The following is a 22,910-nucleotide window of genomic DNA, read 5'->3' on the forward strand; positions in this document are numbered from 1 at the left end:
TGAACGGCAAGGTGTCGAAGTTGAGTGACTGTAGGAGGATACAACATGACGTAGACAAAAATTCAAGTTGGTGTGATAAACGAATGGCAGCTAGTTCTAAACGTAGAAAAATGTGAGTTATTCTACATCTACATCTACATCCATACTCCGCAAGCCACCTCACGGTGTGTGGCGGAGGGTACCCTGAGTACCTCTATCGTTTCTCCCTTCTATTCCAGTCTCGTATTGTTCGTGGAAATAAGGATTCTCGCTATGCTTCTGTGTGGGCTCTAATCTCTCTGATTTTATCCTCATGGTCTCTTCGCGAGATATACATAGGAGGGAGCAATATACTGCTTGACTCTTCGGTGAAGGTATGTTCTCGAAACTTCGACAAAAGCCCGTACCGAGCTACTGAGTGTCTCTCTTGCAGAGTCTTCCACTGGAGTTTATCTATCATCTCCGTAACGCTTTCGCGATTACTAAATGATCCTGTAACGAAGCGCGCTGCTCTCCGTTGGATCTTCTCTATCTCTTCTATCAACCCTGTCTGGTACGAAATGTGCGGGTACAATATTAGCACTGTCTTGCTTGACACAGTCACGTGGTTTAAATATCATGGCGTAACGTTGGAGTCCGATATGAAATGGAATTAGCATGTGGGGATTGTGGTAGGGAAAGCGAATGGTCAGCTTCGGTTTATTGGGAGAATTTTAGGAAAGTGTGGATCACCTCTAAAGGAGACCGCATATAGGACGCTGGTGTGACCTATTCTTGAGTACTGCTCGAGAGCTTGGGACCGCCACCAGATCGGATTAAATGAAGATATCGAAGCAGTTCATAGTTGGATGACTAGATCTGTTACTGATAGGATCAGACAATACACATGTGTTACGGAGATTATTTGGGAACTAAAATGGGAATCCCTGGAGGGAAGGCGACGCTCTTTTCACTCTACACTATTGAGAAAATTTAGAGAATTGCCATTTGAAACTGACTGCAGAACGCTCCTATTGCCACCATCATACATTTCGCGTAAGGACCACAAATATGAAATAGGAGAAATTAGGGCTCATACGGAGGCGTATGGATAGTCGTTTTTCCCTCGTTCTGTCTGCGCGTAGAACAGGAAAGGAAATGGCTTGTAATAACACAGGGTACTCTTCGCCATTCACAGTACGATGGTTTACGGAGTATTCACGTAGATGTAGATATCTGGCGAATGTAGAGCCAGCAGGTACCAGAGCGTTTGCTGCAGGCATGATATCCCATCGTTATGTTGCAGGCGCCTGAGAAGGGCGGCAACCCGCTGCACACTCCTGTGTGGTTAGTAGCTGTGCCGTAGGTGGCACGTAGATTGCATCAGTATTCCATCATGACAGCCCAGATTTTGTAGTTGTCGTGGTCATATCTGAAACTGTCAGTAACATACCACGAAAACTGGACACTCAAGCTAATTGGGCCCCATACTCCCAAATCAGCCCAGTAGCTGTGGTAAATCTGGCTATTGTAACCGCCAATAATCAAATGATTCTCCAACATCTATGATGTATATATGTAGAGACAAATGGAAATTTGTACTAAGGCAGGGGTTCGAACTCGTGTCTCCTGCTCACTAGGCAGATGCGCTAACCACTACGCCACCCTAGCACAGTGGCTTTGCTCAACTGTACGGACTACGCTAGCATGTCTCCTTATTCAATACAAATTCCGTTTCACTCTTCAGCCTGCTTGGTATTCCCCCTAACCTTGAACACCATTGCAGAGGCTCTCCAACTATGCATCTCGTCATCGAACTAAACGGTGGATTCTGCCTGAAACCCAGGCATAGATGCTTTAATAAAATGAAACCATATGGTTCCAGTGATCTGTGTCACGGTAGCGTAGAGGTCAGCGCATCTGCCTACGGTGGTCCATTGATAGTGACCGGGCCAAATATCTCACGAAATAAGCATCAAACGAAAAAACATCAAAGAACGAAACTCGTCTAGTTTGAAGGGGGAAACCAGATGGTCCTATGGTTGTCCCGCTAGATGGCGCTGCCTTAGGTCAAACGGATATCAGCTGCGGGTTTTTAAATAGTAACCCCCATTTTTTATTACATATTCGTGTAGTACTTAAAGAAATATGAATGTTTTAGTTGGACCACTTTTTTCGCTTTGTGATAGATGGCGCTGTAATAGTCACAAACGTATAAGTATGTGGTATCACATAACATTCCTCCAGTGCGGACGGTATTTGCTTCGTGATACCCGTGTTAAAATGGACCGTTTACCAATTGCGGAAAAGGTCGATACCGTGTTGATGTATGGCTATTGTGATCAAAATGCCCAACGGGCGTGTGCTGTGTATGCTGCTCGGTATCCTGGACGACATCATCCAAGTGTCCGGACCGTTCGCCGGATAGTTACGTTATTTAAGGAAACAGGAAGTGTTCAGCCACATGTGAAACGTCAACCACGACCTGCAACAAATGATGATGCCCAAGTAGGTGTTTTAGCTGCTGTCGCGGCTAAACCGCACATCAGTAGCAGACAAATTGCGCGAGAATCGGAAATCTCGAAAACGTCGGTGTTGAGAATGCTACATCAACATCGATTGCACCCGTACCATATTTCTATGTACTAGGAATTGCATGGTGACGACTTTGAACGTCGTGTACAGTTTTGCCACTGGGCACAAGAGAAATTACTTGGCGATGACAGATTTTTTGTGCTCGTTCTATTTAGCGACGAAGCGTCATTCACCAACAGCGGTAACGTAAACCGGCATAATATGCGCTATTGGGCAACGGAAAATCCACGATGGCTGCGATAAGTGGAACATCAGCGACCTCGGCGGGTTAATGTATGGTGCGTCATTATGGGAGGAAGGATAATTGGCCCCCATTTTATCGATGGCAATCTTAATGGTGCAATGTATGCTGATTTCCTACGCAATGTTCTACCGATGTTACTACAAGATGTTTCACTGCATGACAGAATGGCGATGTACTTCCAACATAATGGATGTCCGGCACATAGCTCGCGTGCGGTTGAAACGGTATTGAATAGCATATTTCATGAAAGCTGGATTGGTCGTCGAAGCACCATACCATGGCCCGCACGTTTACCGGATCTGACGTCCCTGGATCTCTTTCTGTGGGGAAAGTTGAAGGATATTTGCTATCGTGATCCACCGACAACGCCTGACAACATGCGTCAGCGCATTGTCAATGCGTGTGCGAACATTACGGAAGGCGAACTACTCGTTGTTGAGAGGAATGTCGTTACACGTATTGCCAAATGCATTGACGTTGACGGACATCATTTTGAACATTTATTGCATTAATGTGGTATTTACAGGTAATCGCGCTGTAACAGGATGCGTTCTGAGAAATGATAAGTTCACAGAGGTACATGTATCACATTGGAACAACCGAAATAAAATGTTCAAACGTACCTACGTTCTGTATTTTAATTTAAAAAACCTACCTGTTACCAACTGTTCGTCTAAAATTGTGAGCCATATGTTTGTGACTATTAGAGCGCCATCTATCACAAAGCGAAAAAAATGGTCCAACTAAAACATTCATATTTCTTTACATACTACACAAATATGTAATAAAAATGAGGGTTCCTATTTAAAAAAACGCAGTTGATATCCGTTTGACCTATGGCAGCGCCATCTAGCGGGCCAACCATAGCGCAATCTGGTTTCCCCTTTCAAGCTAGACAAGTTTCGTTCTTTGTAGTTTTTTCGTTTGACGCTTATTTCGTGAGATATTTGGCCCGGTCAAGATCCTAACCTAGAGCTGTTTGACTCTTGATCTCTGTTGCGTGAACTGTCAAAGGTGTTTGATATTGCTTTGGACATCATCTACGGAAAGTAGAAGGATGGTGAAATCGTGACCTCACGACAAGGTGTTGGACGACCATGCCTCATCAGAGAACGTTGAGGCTTTAGTTCATTCATGTACTCTTGTTACAGCTGGTGTTTGTTTATTAATTTCTCTGACTTCCCTGCTCTGCAAAACAGGAGAGGTAGTGATCTCTGGCAGGTTTGACGGCAGAGCATAATGCTGGTGCAGGCATAAGGTTCAGAGCACACCATTCAAAATGGTTCAAATGGCTCTGAGCACTATGGGACTCAACTGCTGAGGTTATTAGTCCCCTAGAACTTAGAACTAGTTAAACCTAACTAACCTAAGGACATCACAAACATCCATGCCCGAGGCAGGATTCGAACCTGCGACCGTAGCGGTCTTGCGGTTCCAGACTGCAGCGCCTTTAACCGCACGGCCACTTCGGCCGGCGCACACCATTCAGAGTATATTTTTGAACATGGGTCTCCACAGCAAACGACTCCACATAACCCCATGTGGACTAAACGACACCGACACCTAGGCCTGTAGTGGGTATTGGATCATCGAGATAGAACTGTGTATCAAAGGAAATGTCTTCGCAGGGTACAAAGAATCGCGTTTCTTGTTATACCAGGTACATGGTCACATCCACATACGACGTCATCCAGGCAATGGCTGCTCAAAACTATGCCACGTACGCAGGTTGGTGGAGACAGTGCACTGAGATGACAAGTCATGCGGTACCTCCCACTATTGTGTTGGACTTCTTTTTGCCAGGTGTAGTGCAGCAACTCGACGTGGCATGGACTCAACATATCGTTGGAAGAATGCAGAATACTGAGCCATGCTGCCTCTATAGCTGTCCATAATTACGAAAGTGTGGCCATTGCAGGATTTTGTGCTCGAACTGATCTGTCGATTATGTCCCATAAGAGTTCGAACGGTGGCCAAATCATTCGCTCAAGGCATCCAAAATGTTGTTCAAACAAATTTAGAACTGTTGTGGTCCAGTGACATAGCGCATTGTCATCATCATCTTCATCATTTAAGACTGATTATGCCTTTCAGCGTTCAGTCTGGAGCATAGTCCCCCTTATAAAATTCCTCCAGTGCTAACATTGTTGCCTCTTCTGATGTTAAGCCTATTACTTCAAAATCATTCTTAACCGAATCCAGGTACCTTCTCCTTGGTCTACCCCGACTCCTCCTACCCTCTACTGCTGAACCCATGAGTCTCTTGGTGTGTGTGTGAAATCTTATGGGACTTAACTGCTAAGGTCATCAGCCCCCAAGCTTACACACTACTTAACCTAAATTATCCTAAGGACAAACACACACACCCATGCCCGAGGGAGGACTCGAACCTCCGCCTGGACCAGCCGCACAGTCCATGACTGGAGCGCCTCAGACCGCTCGGCAAATCCCCCGCGGCGAGTCTCTTGGGTAACCTTGCTTCTCCCATGCGTGTAACATGACCCCACCATCTAATCCTTTTAGCCCCGACTGCTATATCTTTAGAGTTCATTCCCAGTTTTTCTTTGATTTCCTAATTGTGGACACCCTCCTGCCATTGTTCCCATCTACTAGGATCTGCAATCATCCTTGCTACTTTCCTATCCGTAACCTCAACCTTATTAATAAGGTAACCTGAATCCACCCAGCTTTCGCTCCCATACAACAAAGTTGGTCGAAAGATTGAACGGTGCACAGATAACTTAGTCTCGGTACTGACTTCCTTCTTGCAGAAGAGAGTAGATCGTAGCTGAGCGCTCACTGCATTAGCTTTGCTACACCTCGCTTCCAGTTCTTTCACTATGTTGCCATCTTGTGAGAATATGCATCCTAAGTACTTGAAACCGTCCACCTGTTCTAACTTTGTTCCTCCTATTTGGCACTCAATCCGTTTATATCTCTTTCCCACTGACATTACTTTCGTTTTGGAGATGCTAATTTCATACCATAGTCCTTACATTTCTGATCTAGCTCTGAAATATTACTTTGCAAACTTTCAATCGAATCTGCCATCACAACTAAGTCATCCGCATATGCGAGACTGCTTATTTTGTGTTCACGTACCTTAATCTCACCCAGCCAGTCTATTGTTTTCAACATATGATCCATAAATAATATGAACAACAGTGGAGACAGGTTGCAGCCTTGTCTTACCCCTGAAACTACTCTGAACCATGAACTCAATTTACCGTCAACTCTAACTGCTGCCTGACTATGTATGTAAAGACGTTTATTCCATAACCTCGTGGAACAGACAATAACTTCCTCCTAGGAACCCGGTCATATGCGTTTTCTAGATCTATAAAGCATAGATACAATTCCCCGTTCCACTCGTAACACTTCTCCATTATTTGCCGTAAGCTAAAGATCTGGTCCTGACAACCTCTAAGAGGCCTAAACCCACACTGATTTTCATCCAATTTGTCCTCAACTAATACTCACACTTACCTTTCAACAATGCCTGAGAAGATTTTACCCACAACGCTGATTAGAGAGATACCTCTGTAGTTGTTACAATCTTTTCTGTTTCCATGTTTAAGGATTGGTGTGATTACTGCTTTCGTCCAGTCTGATGGAACCTGTCCCGACTCCCAGGCCATTTCAATTATCGTGTGTAGCCATTTAAGACCTGACATTCCACTGTATTTGATGAGTTCCGACTTAATTTCATCTACCCCAGCCGCTTTATTGCACTGCAATCTATTGACCATTTTCTCCACTTCCTCAAATGTGATCCTATTTCCATCATTATTCCTATCCCATTGAACATCGAAATCCGAAACATTACTGCTGGTATTTTCACCTACATTAAGCAACTCTTCAAAATATTCCCTCCATCTGCCCAAGGCATTAACAGGATTCACCAGCAGTTTTCCTGACCTGTCCAAAATACTTGTCATTTCCTTCTTACCTCCCTTTCGAACACTGCTAATTACACTCCAGAAAGGTTTTCCAGCAGCTTGACCCAAAGTCTGCAACCTGTTTCCAAAGTCTTCCCAAGATTTCTTCTTGGATGCTGCAATTATCTGTTTGGCTTTGTTTCTTTTTTCAATATAACTTCCTCTGTCTATCTGAGTTCTAGAATGTAGTCATTTTTGATACGCCTTCTTTTTCCTTTTACAGGCTGCCTTGACTGTGTCATTCCACCAAGCTGTTTGCTTCATCCTACCTTTACACACTACTGTTCCAAGACATTCTTTAGCCACTTCTAGTACTGTGTCCCTGTACCTTGTCCATTCCTTTCCCAATGACTGTCATTCAGAAAAATTCCGTCGTTGTTTGGCATCATTGTGAGGTAACGGGCGAGTTGTGGCGCCTTGGAAATATTTTAAATTCAGAGTTGGCAGCCACCACTCGGGCCATTCGGAAAGCCGCGGCTCGTTAGCAACTGCGTGATGCCACACAATGGCCGGACCATGTGGTCCAGCCGACTGTGTGCCAGAGAGTTCCATGGTGACGCCGTGTCGATGAAGGAGACATGCCGGAAGTGCCAATGATGGCGGACTTTGTGCAACCTTAATGGCAGACGTTTCACAGTTCGTTAAGAAAATAATAGTACCCAGATGAATCATGATACCTCAAAAAGAAACATGTAGAAAACCATTATTTGCACGACGATTCTGATGGTGTAATCAGATTTTCAATATCTTTATTAGCTTAAAGTTTAGTATTTGACGATAAATTGTACAAGTAACACCCAGCACCGAATTTCCAAAATCTAAACGGTTCATCCGATTTTCTCGATCGATGTGTTTCTAGAAAGCTATTAGTGTAAACCTAAATTGCTATGAATTACAGGCATGTAACTTAAATAGTACATGAGTTATTGGAGGTCAAAGTGGCCAATTACTGTCGATCGCGTCAGGTCCTCCCCACTTCCATACAGTCTCTCCAGTTGTCCTTTTTGCAACGATCGCTGTGATTGGCTAGAGCGCTCCCGCTCTGTCTCCAAGCCAACGCACGCTCACAAACATAATGTAACAGATTTGAAATACTGTGTTTACATTTAAATAAATTGAAATTAAATAAATATTCCTAGGGCTGGACCATAAACACGCTCTAACACACTTTATTAAATACATAAACAAATTAAATAAACATATATCAAAGGAATAGAACAGAAGTAAGTCAGTAGACTAATGTCTCTGTACTTTCTAAAACACAGTAAATAATTGACCAATTTCTTCATGAATAGTATATATCGGATGTAAACAAAGACGTAGATGAATAAATATATTTATAAGCACCTTGGTCACCAAGGTGACCTAGTAGATAGTGTCGGAAGTTCCGTGCGGCTTTTCGCGGATGATGCTGTAGTATACAGAGAACTTGCAGCATTAGAAAATTGCAGCGAAATGCAGGAAGATCTGCAGCGGATAGGCACTTGGTGCAGGGAGTGGCAACTGACCCTTAACATAGACAAATGTAATGTATTACGAATACATAGAAAGAAGGATCCTTTATTGTATGATTATGTGATAGCGGAACAAACACTGGTAGCAGTTACTTCTGGAAAATATCTGCGAGTATTCGTGCGGAACGATTTGAAGTGGAATGATCATATAAAATTAATTGTTGGTAAGGCGGCTGCCAGGTTGAGATTCATTGGGAAAGTCCTTAGAAAATGTAGTCCATCAACAAAGGAGGTGGCTTACAAAACACTCGTTCGACCTGTGCTCATTAGCGTGGGATCCGTACCAGGTCGGGTTGAGAGAGGAGATAGAGAAGATCGAAAGAAGAGCGGCGCGTTTCGTCCCAGGGTTATTTGGCAAGCGTGATAGCGTTACGGAGATGTTTAGCAAACTCAAGTGGCAGACTCTGCAAGAGAGGCGCTCTGCATCGCGGTGTAGCTTGCTGTCCAGGTTTCGAGAGGGTGCGTTTCTGGATGAGGTATCGAATATATTGCTTCCCCCTACTTATACCTCCCGAGGAGATCACGAATGTAAAATCAGGGAGATTCGAGCGCGCACGGAGGCTTTCCGGCAGTCGTTCTTCCCGCGAACCATACGCGACAGGAACAGGAAAGGGAGGTAATGACAGTGGCACTTAAAGTGCCCTCCGCCACACACCGTTGGGTGGCTTGCGGAGTATAAATGTAGATGTAGATGTAGTAACCGACCTAGCAACTGCGCCAGACACTAGTTGTCTTCTGAAGGCGTTGCGGAATGCAGTGCTGTATTCTGCCTGTTTACGTATCTCTGTACTTGAACACGAATGCGTACGCCAGTGATACTTCCGTGTATTTGTAGCACATAAGTGTTTCCCTTTGTTCATTACATAAAAACTGAAATGTGCGCCCTGCAATGCATTAGTCGTGTGCGCCTATTGCTTTATTGAACCCTTACACCTGACACACAGTCCTCTGTGTGGAGAGCTGTTTGAACAGCAGCATGTCATTCTCAATGGAGAGAAGTCTTCCGAAGTAAGAGTGATTTCGGGTTTGCCGCAGGGGAGTGTGGTAGGACCGTTGCTATTTACAATATACATAAATGACCTTATGGATGACATCGGAAGTTCACTGAGGCTTTTTGTGGATGATGCTGTGGTATATCGAGAGGTTGTAACAATGGAAAATTGTACTGAAATGCAGGAGGGTCTGCAGCGAATTGACGCATGGTGCAGGGAATGGCAACTGAATCTCAATGTGGACAAGTGTAATGTGCTGCGAATATGTAGAAAGAAAGATCCCATATCATTTAGCTACAATATAGCAGGTCAGCAACTGGAAGCAGTTAATTCCATAAATTATCTGGGAGTACGCGTTAGGAGTGATTTAAAATGGAATGATCATATAAAGTTGATCGTCGGTAAAACCGATGCCAGACTGAGATTCATTGGAAGAATCCTAAGGAAATGCAATCCGAAAACAAAGGAAGTAGGTTACAGTACGCTTGTTCGCCCACTGCTTGAATACTGCTCAGCAGTGTGGGATCCGTACCAGATAGGGTTGATAGAAGAGATAGAGAAGATCTACCGGCGAGCAGCGCGCTTCGTTACAGAAACATTTAGTAATCGCGAAAGCGTTACGGAGATGATGGATAAACTCCAGTGGAAGACTCTGCAAGAGAGACGCTCAGTAGCTCGGTACGGGCTTTTGTCGAAGTTTCGAGAACATACCTTCACCGAAGAGTCAAGCAGTATATTGCTCCCTCCTACGTATATCTCGCGAAGACACCATGAGGATAAAATCAGAGAGAGATTAGAGCCCACGCAGAAGCATACCGACAATCCTTTCCACGAACAATACGAGACTGGAATAGAAGGGAGAACCAATAGAGGTGCTCAAGGTACCTTCCGCCACACACCGTGAGGTGGCTTGCGGAGTATGGATGTAGATGTAGATGTAGACAGGATGACGGACAGCCGCCTGCCTTTGTGTGTTGGCAGTGTCCCTGCGGCCGGCGGTGACGGGGGAGTCGTGGCCGAAGGTGTTCGGCGCTCTGCTGCTCCACGAGTACCAGCTGGAGAGCTTCCACTTCCACTGGGGCCACCGCTTCTCCAGGGGCAGCGAGCACGTCCTCAACAGCATCAGGTAAGCGGTGCACGTGCTCAAGATCCACCAGAGTTCCGTATAAAGGCAGCTTTGTCGTTAGGCACGAACCAATAGACAGTTCTGCAGTACGCTCACAGTACACTGGGCATTTGTCGTGACCAAGCCAGGCGGCGTTGCGGTTAGCACACTGGACTCGCAATCGGGAGGACGACGGTTTAATCTTGCGCCCAGCAGTCCTGATTTAGGTTTTCCGTGCTTTCCCAAAATCGCTGCAGGCAAATGCCGGGATGGTTCCTTTGAAAGGGCACGGCCGACTTCCTTCACCGTCCTTCCCTAATCCGATGAGACCGATGACCTCACTGTTGGTCCTCTCCCCCCAATCAACCAACCAGCCCTTTGTAGCGTTAATCTATCTATCTTCTTCATTCTGTTGTACACATACACTACTGGCCATTAAAATTGCTACACCAAGAAGAAATGCAGATGATAAACGGATATTCATTGGACAAATATATTATACTAGAACTGACGTGTGATTACATTTTCACGCAATTTGGGTGCATAGATCCTGAGAAATCAGTACCCAGAACAACCACCTCTGGCCGTAATAACGCCCTTTACACGCCTGGGCATTGAGTCAAACAGAGCCTGGATGGCGTGTACAGGTACAGCTGCCCATGCAGCTTCAACACGATACCACAGTTCATCAAGAGTGGTGACTGGCATATTGTACGAGCCAGTTGCTCGGCCACCATTGACTAGACGTTTTCAAATGGTGAGAGATATGGAGAATGTGCTGGCCAGGGCAGCAGTCGAACATTTTCTGTATCCAGAAACGCCCGTACAGAACCTGCAACGTGCGGTTGTGCATTATCCTGCTGAAATGTAGGGTTTCGCAGGGACCGAATGAAGGGTAGAGCCACGGGTCGTAACACATCTGAAATGTAACTCCACTGTTCAAAGTACCGTCAATGCGAACAAGAGGTGACCGAGACGTGTAACCAATGGCACCCCATACCATCACGCCGGCTGATACGCCAGTATGGCGATGACGAATACACGCTTCCAATGTGCGTTCACCGCGATGTCGCCAAACACGATTGCGACCATCATGATGCTGTAAACAGAATCTGGAGTCATCCGAAAAAATGACGTTTTGCCATTCGTGCACCCAGGTTCGTCGTTCAGTACACCATCGCAGGCACTCCTGTCTGTGATGCAGTGTCTAAGGGTAACCGCAGCCACGGTCTCCGAGCTGATAGTTCATGCTGTTGCATACGTCGTCGAACTGTTCGTGCAGATGGTTGTTGTCTTGCAAACGTCCCCAACTGTTGATTCAGGGATCGAGACGCGGCTGCACGATCCGTTACAGCCATGCGGATAAGATGCCTGTCACCTCGACTGCTAGTGAAACGCCGTTGGGATCCAGCACGGCGTTCCGTATTACCCTCCTGAACCCAGCGATTCCATGTTCTGCTAACAGTCATTGGATTTCGACCAACGCGAGCAGCAATGTCGCGATAGGATAAACCGCAATCGCGATTGGCTACAATGCGACCTTTATCAAAGTCGGAAACGTGATGGTGCGCATTTCTCCTCCTTACACGAGGCATCACAACAACGTTTCACCAGGCAACGCCGGTCAACTGCTGTTTGTGTATGAGAAATCGGTTGGAAACTTTCCTCATGTCAGCACGTTGTAGGTGTCGCCACCGGTTCCAACGTTGTGTGAATGGTCTGAAAAGCTAATCATTTGCATATCCTGTCGGTTAAATTTCGCGTCTGTAGCACGTCATCTTCGTGGTGTAGCAATATTAATGGCCAGTAGTGTATATTAAATAAAGGCAGTCGACGTGGTTCCGTCTGTATGTTTGAGCTAATCTCAGCAACTACTGTAGGGATTTTGATAATGTTCTCACTAGTAGACAGACCATTTGACAAGGAAGGTTTGCGTATATGTTTTATAAATATTTCGTGTAAACTGGTTGAACTCTGATGAATTAACCTCCACCACCCTTGTGACAACTGCGGAGCATAATCTGTCGTCAGCACATTGGTCGGCTCAGATGAAGCACGAGGATCGATTAGTGGACGCTGGATCAAGCGTGCCTATCACGAGAGGGGCCAGAGGTACACTGACAAGCAACACGCCGCCAACACCCTCTCGACTCCATATACTTAGGCCGCTGCTGCGGATTGGAGGACCTCACTGACTCACTCTTTTACTTTGACATCTGTCAGTATCTTGACAGAGTGGGCTCAGTTCATCGCATGCTATGACAGTACGTAGAGACCAGATTAGTGCCTGCAGTGGGACTATCAGTGAGGCTAAAATTTGTAATAGCAAGATTACCGATACTTTCTGCAAGAGGACTATTCCTGATGAGCTTGTACCACGGATCTAGACTCTAGTCAAGTTAAGTACGAGGGTCACTCCAAAAGAAATGCACACTATTTTTTTAAAATCCATCTTTTATTCTAAATGTTTGAAAGTTTTACAGTGTGTAGACACATCCTTTAGGAACACTATTTTCATTTCTCCACATAATTTCCATCCCTCTCAACTGCCTTACGCCATCTTGGAACCAGCGCCAGTATACCCGCACGGTAAAATTCTGTTCCAACCTGTTGGAGCCACTGTTTGGCAGCCTGCACAAGGGAGTCATCTTCTTCAAACCTTGTTCCACGAAGAGAGTCTTTCAGTTTCCCAAAGAGATGATAGTCACATGGAGCCAGTTCAGGACTGTAAGGCGGGTGTTTCATTGTTGTCCATCCAAGTTTTGTAATCGCTTCCATGTTTTTTTGACTGACATGTGGCCGTGCATGGTCGTGCAACAGCAAAACAACCTGCTTTTGCCAACTCAATCGAGCTTGAAGTTTCTTCAGTGTCGTCACATATGCATCAGAATTTATGGTGGTTCCACTTGGCATGATGTCCACAAGCAAGAGTCCTTCGGAATCGAAAAACACCATAGCCATAACTTTTCAAGCAGAAGGTGTGGTTTTGAATTTTTTTTCCTTGGGTGAATTTGCATGATGCCACTCCATTGGGTGCCTCTTCATCTCTGGTGAAAAATGAAGGAGGCATGTTTCATCACCTGTCACAATTGTTCCAAGAAATTCATCTCCACCATTCTCGTACTGTTCCAAAAGTTCGCTGCATGCCGTTTTTCTTATTTCTTTGTGAGCCACTGTCAACATCCTGGGAACCCACCTGGCTCAAACCTTTATTAACGCCTACACTCTCAGTATTCTGCAAACACTTCCTTCCTCTATCCCAATGTAGCGTGACAATTCGTTCACTGTGATGCGTCTGTCAGCAATTCGTTAACTATCTGCACATTGTCTGGAGTGTGTGCAGTACGAGACCTGCCGCTGCGAGGACAATCCTCAATATTGCCGTGCCCGCTTTCACCACGTAACATGCTTGCCCACCTACTAAATGTACTGCGATCGACAGCAGCATCTCCATACACCTTTTTCAACCTCTTGTGAATGTTTCCCAATGTCTCGTTTTCACAGCACAGGAATTCTATGTCCGCACGTTGCTTCTGACGAACGTCAAGTGTAGCAGCCATCTTGAAGACGTGCTGTGACGGCGCCACTCACGGGAACAGGTTGAACTAAGTTTGAAAACACATGCAGAATGAAAACTGTATTTTCACAAAAATAGTGTGCATTTCTTTTGGAGTGACCCTCCTAGTAGCGTCATTTCATCAAAGAACCGTATTAATCCACATGTGCATTGGTGTTGTAGAAAGAAGATATCGGCCACGCGAAACAACATTCTCTCCCTTGCTTCCTTGTGGTACAAGACTCTACAAAAAGAATGCCATTTCCATCTAGTGGTGAATGCCAGAACAGCTTGCGAGCACAATTCTGTGTGACACGATGCAGCCCTCTCCAAACTGAACAAGTGCAGTTGCTCCGCTTCCTTTGATACACCGACAAGTGGCAGAATGTACAATTTGGCGTGGCGCACTCAGTGTGGACACACATAATCGTATTCACATATTATTTGTTTGGATACTCTGAAATTATGTAAATTGATGGTGGAGGGGAGAGTGAAAGAAAGAAGGGGAAGGAACTAATGATATCAGCTGCATTGGGACCTTACGCAGAATTAGCGGTGACGAATGAAAATATGTGCTGGATCACGACTCGAATCCGCGTTCTTCTGATTACTGGGCAGTTACGTTAACCACTGCACCATCCAGGCGCAGTGTTTACCACAAATGTGCGGACTATCTCGGCATGCTCACTAGACACCTCACATTCCCATACTCACATTCCCTATCTGCAGGCCCCAGCCATGCCCTACCTGCTGGCCAATTGTAAATCCCCACTGTCGGTCGAACGTAAATGTGTATCCAACTGTAGGTTGTGAAATCAGTGCCCATCAAGATGAACCAATTATGCGAGAGCATGCTGTCTGTTTTTTCGGACATGTCTGAAAGGACAGACATTACACATTCATGTAACTTTGAAATTATTCATAAGACTGGCAAATGAATCCCCACTGGTACGAAAGAGATATATGACTTTTATGATCATAAGACAAACCTACGTTTCTAGCACTTGTAGACTTAGAGAAAGCTTTTGACAATGTTGACTGGAATACTCTCTTTCAAATTCTGAAGGTGGCAGGGGTAAAATACAGGGAACGAAAGGCTATTTACAATTTGTACAGAAACCATATGGCAGCTATAACAGTCGAGGGACATGAAAGGGAAGCAGTGGTTGGGAAGGGAGTGGGACAGGGTTGTAGCCTCTACCCGATGTTATTCAATCTATATATTGAGCAAGCAGTAAAAGAAACAAAAGAAAAATTCGGAGTAGGTATTAAAATCCATGGAGAAGAAATAAAAACTTTGACGTTTTCCGATGACATTGTAATTCTCTCAGAGACAGCAAAGGACCTGGAAGAGGAGCTGAGCGGAATAGACAGTGTCTTGAAAGGACGATATAAGATGAACATCAACAAAAGAAAAACGAGGATAATGGAATGTAGTCGAATTAAATCGGATGATGCTGAGGGTATTAGATTAGGAAATGAGACGCTTAAAGTAGTAAATGAGTTTTGCTATTTGGGGAGCAAAATAACATGATGGTCGAAGTATAGAGGATATAAAATGTAGACTGGCAATGACAAGAAAGCGTTTTTGAAGAAGAGAAATTTGTTAATATCGAGTATAGATTTAAGTGCCAGGAAGTCTTTTCTGAAAGGATTTGTATGGAGTGTAGCCATATATGAAAGTGAAACGTGGACGATAAATAGTTTGGACAAGAGGAGAATAGAAGGTTTCGAAATGTGGTGCTACAGAAGAATGCTGAAGATCAGATGGGTAGATCACATAACTAACGAGGAGGTATTGACTAGAATTGGGGAGAAGAGAAATTTGTGGCACAACTTGACTAGAAGAAGGGATCGGTTGGTAGGGCACATTCTGAGGCATCAAGGGATCACCAATTAAGTATTGGAGGGCAGTGCAGAGGGTAAAAATCGTACAGGGAGGCCAAGAGATCAATACACTAAACAGATTCAGAAGGATGTAGGTTGCAGTAGGTACTGGGAGATGAAGAAGCTTGCACAGGATAGAGTAGCATGGAGAGCTGCATCAAACCAGTCTCTGGACTGAAGACCAGAACAACAACACAACGTGATCCTAAAAATTATTTCAATATGTCGGCTACATTTTGTGTGCAGCAATGCATAACCTATAATGTAGCAACCAAAAAGAAAGGGTATCGCAGTGTTTGTTGGTGTGCTGTGTGTTCCCACTTCTTGCCATGTGTCATTGTCGAACATGATCCTTTTGGTTGTCCAAATTTTATGGTGTGGCGAGGCATAATGTTACATGGGCATACTGTTGTATTCTCTTCAGCCGATTTTATGCCATCTCGTTGTGACTGTAGAGCTGTACCGTGGGAAATAACGAGAGGGTGTTGATTGGTGGCCGGTATCCTCGTTCTATAACACTAACTGCACGCAATTAATAACTGGGTTCTTTATTAATAAAGAAAGAGCTACTTAAAGTTCCATGTGCTGTCGTGCAAGCTCTCTTCTGTGTGGTGCACGTAGCTTCTGATACGTGTTACAAACAGGACAAAGTAGGAAGGACCAGGCCCCTTTGCTTTTTTCTTTTATCACTCGTTTATTAGATCAGAGAAATACGTATTTTAAGACAAAATTTAATTACATGAAATATTGCTCCCAGTAAAGATTAACATAAGCAGTGACAAAATTTAGTTCTCTTAAGGGTTTCTGCTGGCTACAAATTTTAAGAAGGCAATGTAAGGTTTATATCAGTTTAGCTAAAACACGTAGCTAGTGATTGAATCACGACACAGACACTTTAACAATTTCGGCAACAAATAAATAGCGTGAATTTGTACTCACAGTAACCAACTAATCAACAGCCTTGCCATTGAATAAGTAGTAGGCCATTTGGAACGAATTAGCAACACCCAGCAACTAGGGGAGTTAATACCAACAGTCTTTAAATGTCTTGCTCCCCATTAAGTAAGCAAACTTACAGTAATTAAATGAATAACAAATCAAACACACTACGCTCCACTCAAACTATTCAGTGGAAGCCAAGCCAAAATGAAGATTCCATTAACTGAGTAGCACTGAAGTCACACTAAAGCTCATCTCTGTGTTCCCAGACACACATGGGGCAAACTTATACAAGATAAGATTTTGAAGGGAGCACATCAGTAAAACCGGTAGTGGAGCTACCTCGTGCCGCTGAAAATTAAGGTACTAGACCGGGGCACAAGGTGGTATACAATCAGGTTGCCTTAGTGCTATACTGTGCTCCAAAATATTAATTCAAATGGCCAATTCAAAATTAAGTACACATAAAGTAGCATTAATTAATGAGGAGTGACACCAGGTCGCTCGAAGGGATGTCAACACTTCATTGAAAAGACGAATGCTGGAGGCGGCAGTAACCTCAAACACCTTCTCAGAGTTTTAACCAGGAGTCACTTCCCGCTATACAAGTAAGCATTTAACCAGCACAAGGAAGTAACCCCAAAGAGACAGGGAACCCCAACTGTTTAAATTTAAAAGAATTAGCTCTAGCCAAAGGCAGTGTAAATGCTAAGGCCACACTTAAGGGGCCACCAAAATTGGTTACGAAAGTCTTATACATTTGCTCCTTTTCTTTAAAAGAAACGCAATGCTGCTTAACTTCTGCTGGACGTCCGGTATGGCTCGTGTAGGATACACCAGGCAGCAACCCAAGCTAGGCGGTCGCAAGGCACGCTGAGCAAGATCAGGAGAGCAGACAGGCAGGCAGACCGCGTACAACCGACTCCACATATACGTGGTTGCTTCCCACCTCGTACCTCGCGGCATCTCAGCAGGTAACCCGAGCAAACGTCAACTGCCACCTGACCTGCGAATGTGGAAAACAACAAGGCAAGCAAAGATAAGAAACATCGAAGGATCGATAATGGACATCCAAGAGACTGGCGCGCCAGTAACGAGCGCCACGGCTCAGCCTCAATGCTGTTGAGGTAGAAGTCCGCTATGCTAACTCTAACGTTGCTGTGTGCTGCCTGTCTCTGCACTGGAGGCTAAGTCTGCAGCTCACCCCGGTGACACGCCGGAACCCCTCGGCATACAGACTAGAACTGTCTGACTAACTGGCCCTCCCGTCTGCGGCGGCGATCCTAAATACTGGCAGCTGAGAGGGCGTTGGCGGCGCGTTTCCAGCAAGTGTTCTCATTGGCCTCCGTCGATACTCTCTTAACCTTTATGCCGCACAGTGTGATGGCGCCAGTGTATGCCAGCACACATACGAACACCAGCTCTTTGAACACAGTACACTCACCCGTCAAAAATATTGCGACACTATACTCCTTCCCTGTGAGCGTATTCCCAGGGGTTCATTCAGCCCTGATGTTCCTTTTATGAACGAGAATGTGCGACTGCAACTGTATTGAACAGTGCATGTGGAGGAGTTCTCGAAACGACAGGATATCTGATGAATGCACTGGCCTGCCCGTTACCCACACTTAAATTCTATCCGTTACGTATGGGATGCATTGGGGAGATGTACAGCACGTCCATGTGCACCAACGGCCATCCAGCAGTTGTCAAACGCACTGCTGGAGAAATGGAACGCCCTCCTGCAAGAACTCCTTACCAACCTTGTGGCCTGTGTGAGGGCCCACCGCAGAGCGTGCATTCGTGTCCATTGTGGTGGTAAGCTCCTATGGGACTATACTGCTGAGGTCGTCGGTCCCTAGGCTTGCACAGTAAATAATCTAGCTTACATTACCTTATTTGTTTGGCAGTACATGTACATCACGTCTTCCGATTTCCAGCCCATTCGGACAATTTCTTCATGGTGCATCGATTTCTTTTTCTTTTCCTTCTTTTGTCTTAGAGTGTATAATTAGCAAGTTCAAATATTGTTCTGTATTTCACTGATGTCATGCAGTCTGTACTACCTACCTTGTCTGCTCCCTGTTCACAGGTTTCCGATGGAGATGCACATCGTCCACCGCAACATGAAGTACTCCTCGCTGAATGAAGCCATGCAGAAGCCAGATGGGCTGGCCGTCCTCGCTTTCTTCTTCCAGGTGAGCTCTTTTGATCGTCGAGGTTCTAAAATCCAAACTGAAGCTCCAAGTAGATGGGTGAACAAATGATGATGATACTGATCATCGTAATCTGCTGGACTGGGCACATGACAGCAGAGTCTTCAGCACCCGAATAAAGATGAATGTGAATAAAAGACAAATAATAATAAAACTTCAGTACACAAAGGAAAGCAGGCCGGGGTGGCCGAGAGGTTCCTGGTGTTACAGTCTGGAACCGCGCAACCGCTGCGGTCGCAGGTTTGAATCCTGCTTCGGGCATGGATGTGTGTGATGTCCTTAGGTTGGATAGGTTTAAGTAGTTCTAAGTTCTAGGGTACTGATGACCTTTAAAGTTAAGTCCCATACTGCTCAGACCCATTTTAGAACAAAAAGGAAATGAACACATAAGCAGCCATTGGGCATTAAATACATCAACGAGGAAAGTTGAAAATTTTGACCAGACCTGGACTCAAACCCGGACTTTTCCATTTCTCGCGATTGGTTGCCTGGACCACCATTTTTTTCTTGTTAATCTCATTTTGTTCGTAACTGATCGTTGTATTTGTTCGGGGTGTACGTCCTATGACACTTGTCGAAGTTCATCGTTGATACATTAATTCAGTTTTTTTTTCTTTTGTATCACAAAGGACTGAACATGTTGAGCTATGTGGCGGCCCCACTTTGGTCATTCGCACGCGGTCCTCGACCGACTCAAATTTTCAACCTGTCCACACATTACTGACGTAGTGTCCCTGCCCATTACCCTCAGAACTCGCAACATTTCACTGATTCCTGTAAATTTCCTGTCTGAAAGAACGGAAACCGCGTATTTACTTTGCTGTCTGTCAGACATTTTATATCACTGGTAATTTACCCAAAAAATTTAGTTCCAGCATTGTGCACCCCTTTTCGTACTTAAAAAAAAAAGGTCAACGTTAACGTGGGGTAATGAATGTCATTTTTCCTTATGGTATTGTAATTATGTACACTATTGTTCATTTTGAACTGCAGTGGATTATTTAAAACAAACTTCGTGAGGGAATAAATATACTGGGAAGCAATAATGACAATGCCCAACTCCTTAAACAGATGTCTACAACATGATTGTGGGTGAGCAGTACATATTATTCGTAAAGCATGTTTTTGAGGAATGAAGACTTTCTTTCATAAGTAGGAGTTACCCCAGAGCATTATTCCATATGACATTACTGAATGAAAATATCCCAAATACTTCAACTTATTGATTTCTCTTTCCTCAAGATCTGCAATAATTCTAAATGCAAATGTAGCTGAGCTGTTTTAGGAGTTTCAAAGCATGCTTTCTCCTTTTCAAATTCTCATCAATATGGACATCTAAGAATTTTGAAGCTTCCACTGTATTTATTATTTCTTTACCATGTGTTAAATTTATCAATGGTATAGTACCCATAGACGTGCAGAACTGTATATGTTGTGTCTTTTTAAAACTGAGGATGAGAACAGTCACAGAAAACCAACCGATGATACTTTCAAGGACATAGTTTACCATCTTTTCTGTTTCTGTATGTATGCTTGGATTGATTACAATACTAGTGCCATCTGCAAAAAAGAACTAAATATGCTTGTTCTGTATTAGACTGGATATCATTTACATATTTGAGGAACAATAGGGGCCCTTATATTGAGCCTTGGGGAACCCCATACGTGATTTCTCCCCAGTCTGAATTATTAAGTACAATTTCCTGCACTCTTTTGGTTAGATTTCATACTATCCAATTGTTGGCTATACCATCAATCCCATAGAGCTTCAATTACTGTAATTCACACAGTCAAATTCCACTGTTTTATTATTTATACTTGTAAAATTTGGTGCGTGAACATGTAAATGGCAGTAGAGAAACTCTTCTGAAATCCAGACTACGATTAACTGAGGATATTATTGTTGGTCAGGTGAGATACTAATACAGAACCCATTACCTTCTCAAACATTTCGAAAATGATATTAGCAGTGAAATTGGTCCGTAGTTATTGACACTTGTCCTACCACCTTTCTTAAATAGGTGCTTGACAATGGCATATTTCAGTCAGTGTCTTCCGTTTTCATATATCTTGCGTAATAGTAGAGATAGTACTGCCGTTCTTATGGTGGAATGCACCTTGAACTAGTACCCTGTGAGCATCGAAGAGTCAAGGTCATGTCTTTGTTCCTCTCAGAGCCACGTGCTTTCAAACTGTTTGCTGAAATCACAAGCCCCGCCGTTTGTGAGTTACGTTCTCTAATAAAGTTTCTTGTCGCAAAAAAACTAAAAAGCTAGTGAAATTCATGGCGAACTCTGTGGAGTTTATGGTCCAAATGTAATGAGTGAAGGTAGTGTAAAAAATTGGCCAGGTTCAACAAGCACTCACGCTGTGAGGGTTCCGCACAAACTTAATTATGTATACAGACAGTTCATCCATCCTGGTAATCGAGATTCATGACGATTTTTTGCCTCTTATACTGCCCTCAATACTGGAAAGATATCGCATCTCAGAATTCCGAGGCTTTCCAGAATGTTTTAATTTTAAGGGGCTCCGGAACGCCCTATACTTGCAATGTTAAAATAACGCTTATAAATTACATCTTTCCTCACAAAGTATTTGAGGTAGGAAGTTGAACTTTTTACAGATTATTTATTGGAATATGGGCTACAACTTTACACAGGGATTTTACAAAATTTTAGTTCAGTTATTAAAGATGATTTTTTTTCAATTGTAATGAAAATTCACAACATTTTTTTGCAATTTTTTATTTATATATTCAAAAATATACAGTTTTTTGGAAAAAGGCTGTGTTAAATTATGCAGAAGGTACTGTGTAACATTTACTGAAAGTTTGAAACAAATATGTTTGGATGATCCTTAGAAAACATGTAATTAGTATGAGAAAATAAAAGTTTTGGGAATCGAGCGACAAAGATTGGATTAACTTTTTAGTGCATTCCAGGTCCATAGGATGGATTATCTTCATCCTCTGCAAACTCCTCCTCCAGCTTCCTCTTGTTCCTCCTCCTGTTTACTCTTGCTTGTATTTCTAGACTCTTTACAGCCCTGTCTGCAGCCCGAAGGCGTTCCTTGTCTAAAGCAAGCATCGCTCGTACCATGTTAGAACCTACCTTCATTCCCATATTTCTAAATACCTTGCACCTTACAATGTTGCCATCATTGAAAGTCGCAACAGCATCATATACACCAAAGTGAAGTGTTTCTATTCCAACAAATACAGTCTTGGGGATTCTTGACCATATAACACCATTTACACTTTCATTGGGGTTTTGAGTTTTTCCGTGAATACACTTTTTCAACAGTTCAGGTGCTGCTAAGTCTCTGAAAATAGGTTTTATCACCTCCATTATTGCATGAGGCAGACTATGCTTATGAGTGTACACTTCACCAGTTAGCAATCCTTTGTTATATTTACACCAACTGTCTTCTTCTTTGGGACACAAGCTATGTTGGGGATTTTCATCGTCTTTATTGTTTACAGTAATAACACATACCTTTGGCTTTCCAACATTTCTCCTTTTCTTAAAAGCCTTCAGAGGATTTCTAATAACTTTACTTTTACTCATTATTATACTTCAACAAAACAGAGACTCAAGAAACAGAATTAATTACGAATATTTTCGAGATAACGACAGAGTAAATAAACATGAAACAATCGACAATCACACCAGCGATATATATTAAACCATCACAGGTTAGCCACAACACATACTTTATCTCACATCACTAAAATGTACCTGATGAACACGGACGTTAATAATAACACCATTTGACAGCAGTTTAACAGCGCCACAGTGGGTCACGCCCATGTAGAACACATTTCAAAAAAAAAAATTAAAAATAGTTGTAGTCTTCGGAATTGAATAAATTATATATCTATTAAAAGGTAATAGTCTGCAGATTCAGAAAACGCAAAAAAGTAAAATTTGAACTTTTCATGATTTTGAGCCTTTCCGGAGCCCC

At 43.6% G+C, this 22,910-nt stretch overlaps 1 protein-coding gene across 1 annotated transcript in view; it reads left to right on the top strand.

Moving 5' to 3' along the window:
• The window catches only part of LOC126215342 (carbonic anhydrase), a 177,337-nt gene that overhangs the window by 131,463 nt on the left and 22,964 nt on the right, over window positions 1-22,910 (top strand). The window contains exons 5-6 of the mRNA XM_049942024.1: window positions 10,223-10,367; window positions 18,821-18,926. Of these exons, the coding sequence (XP_049797981.1) occupies window positions 10,223-10,367; window positions 18,821-18,926 (251 nt within the window). The remainder of the gene's footprint in view (window positions 1-10,222; window positions 10,368-18,820; window positions 18,927-22,910) is intronic.

The sequence above is a fragment of the Schistocerca nitens genome, chromosome 12 (genome assembly GCF_023898315.1).
Source record: "Schistocerca nitens isolate TAMUIC-IGC-003100 chromosome 12, iqSchNite1.1, whole genome shotgun sequence".
NCBI lineage: Eukaryota > Metazoa > Arthropoda > Insecta > Orthoptera > Acrididae > Schistocerca > Schistocerca nitens.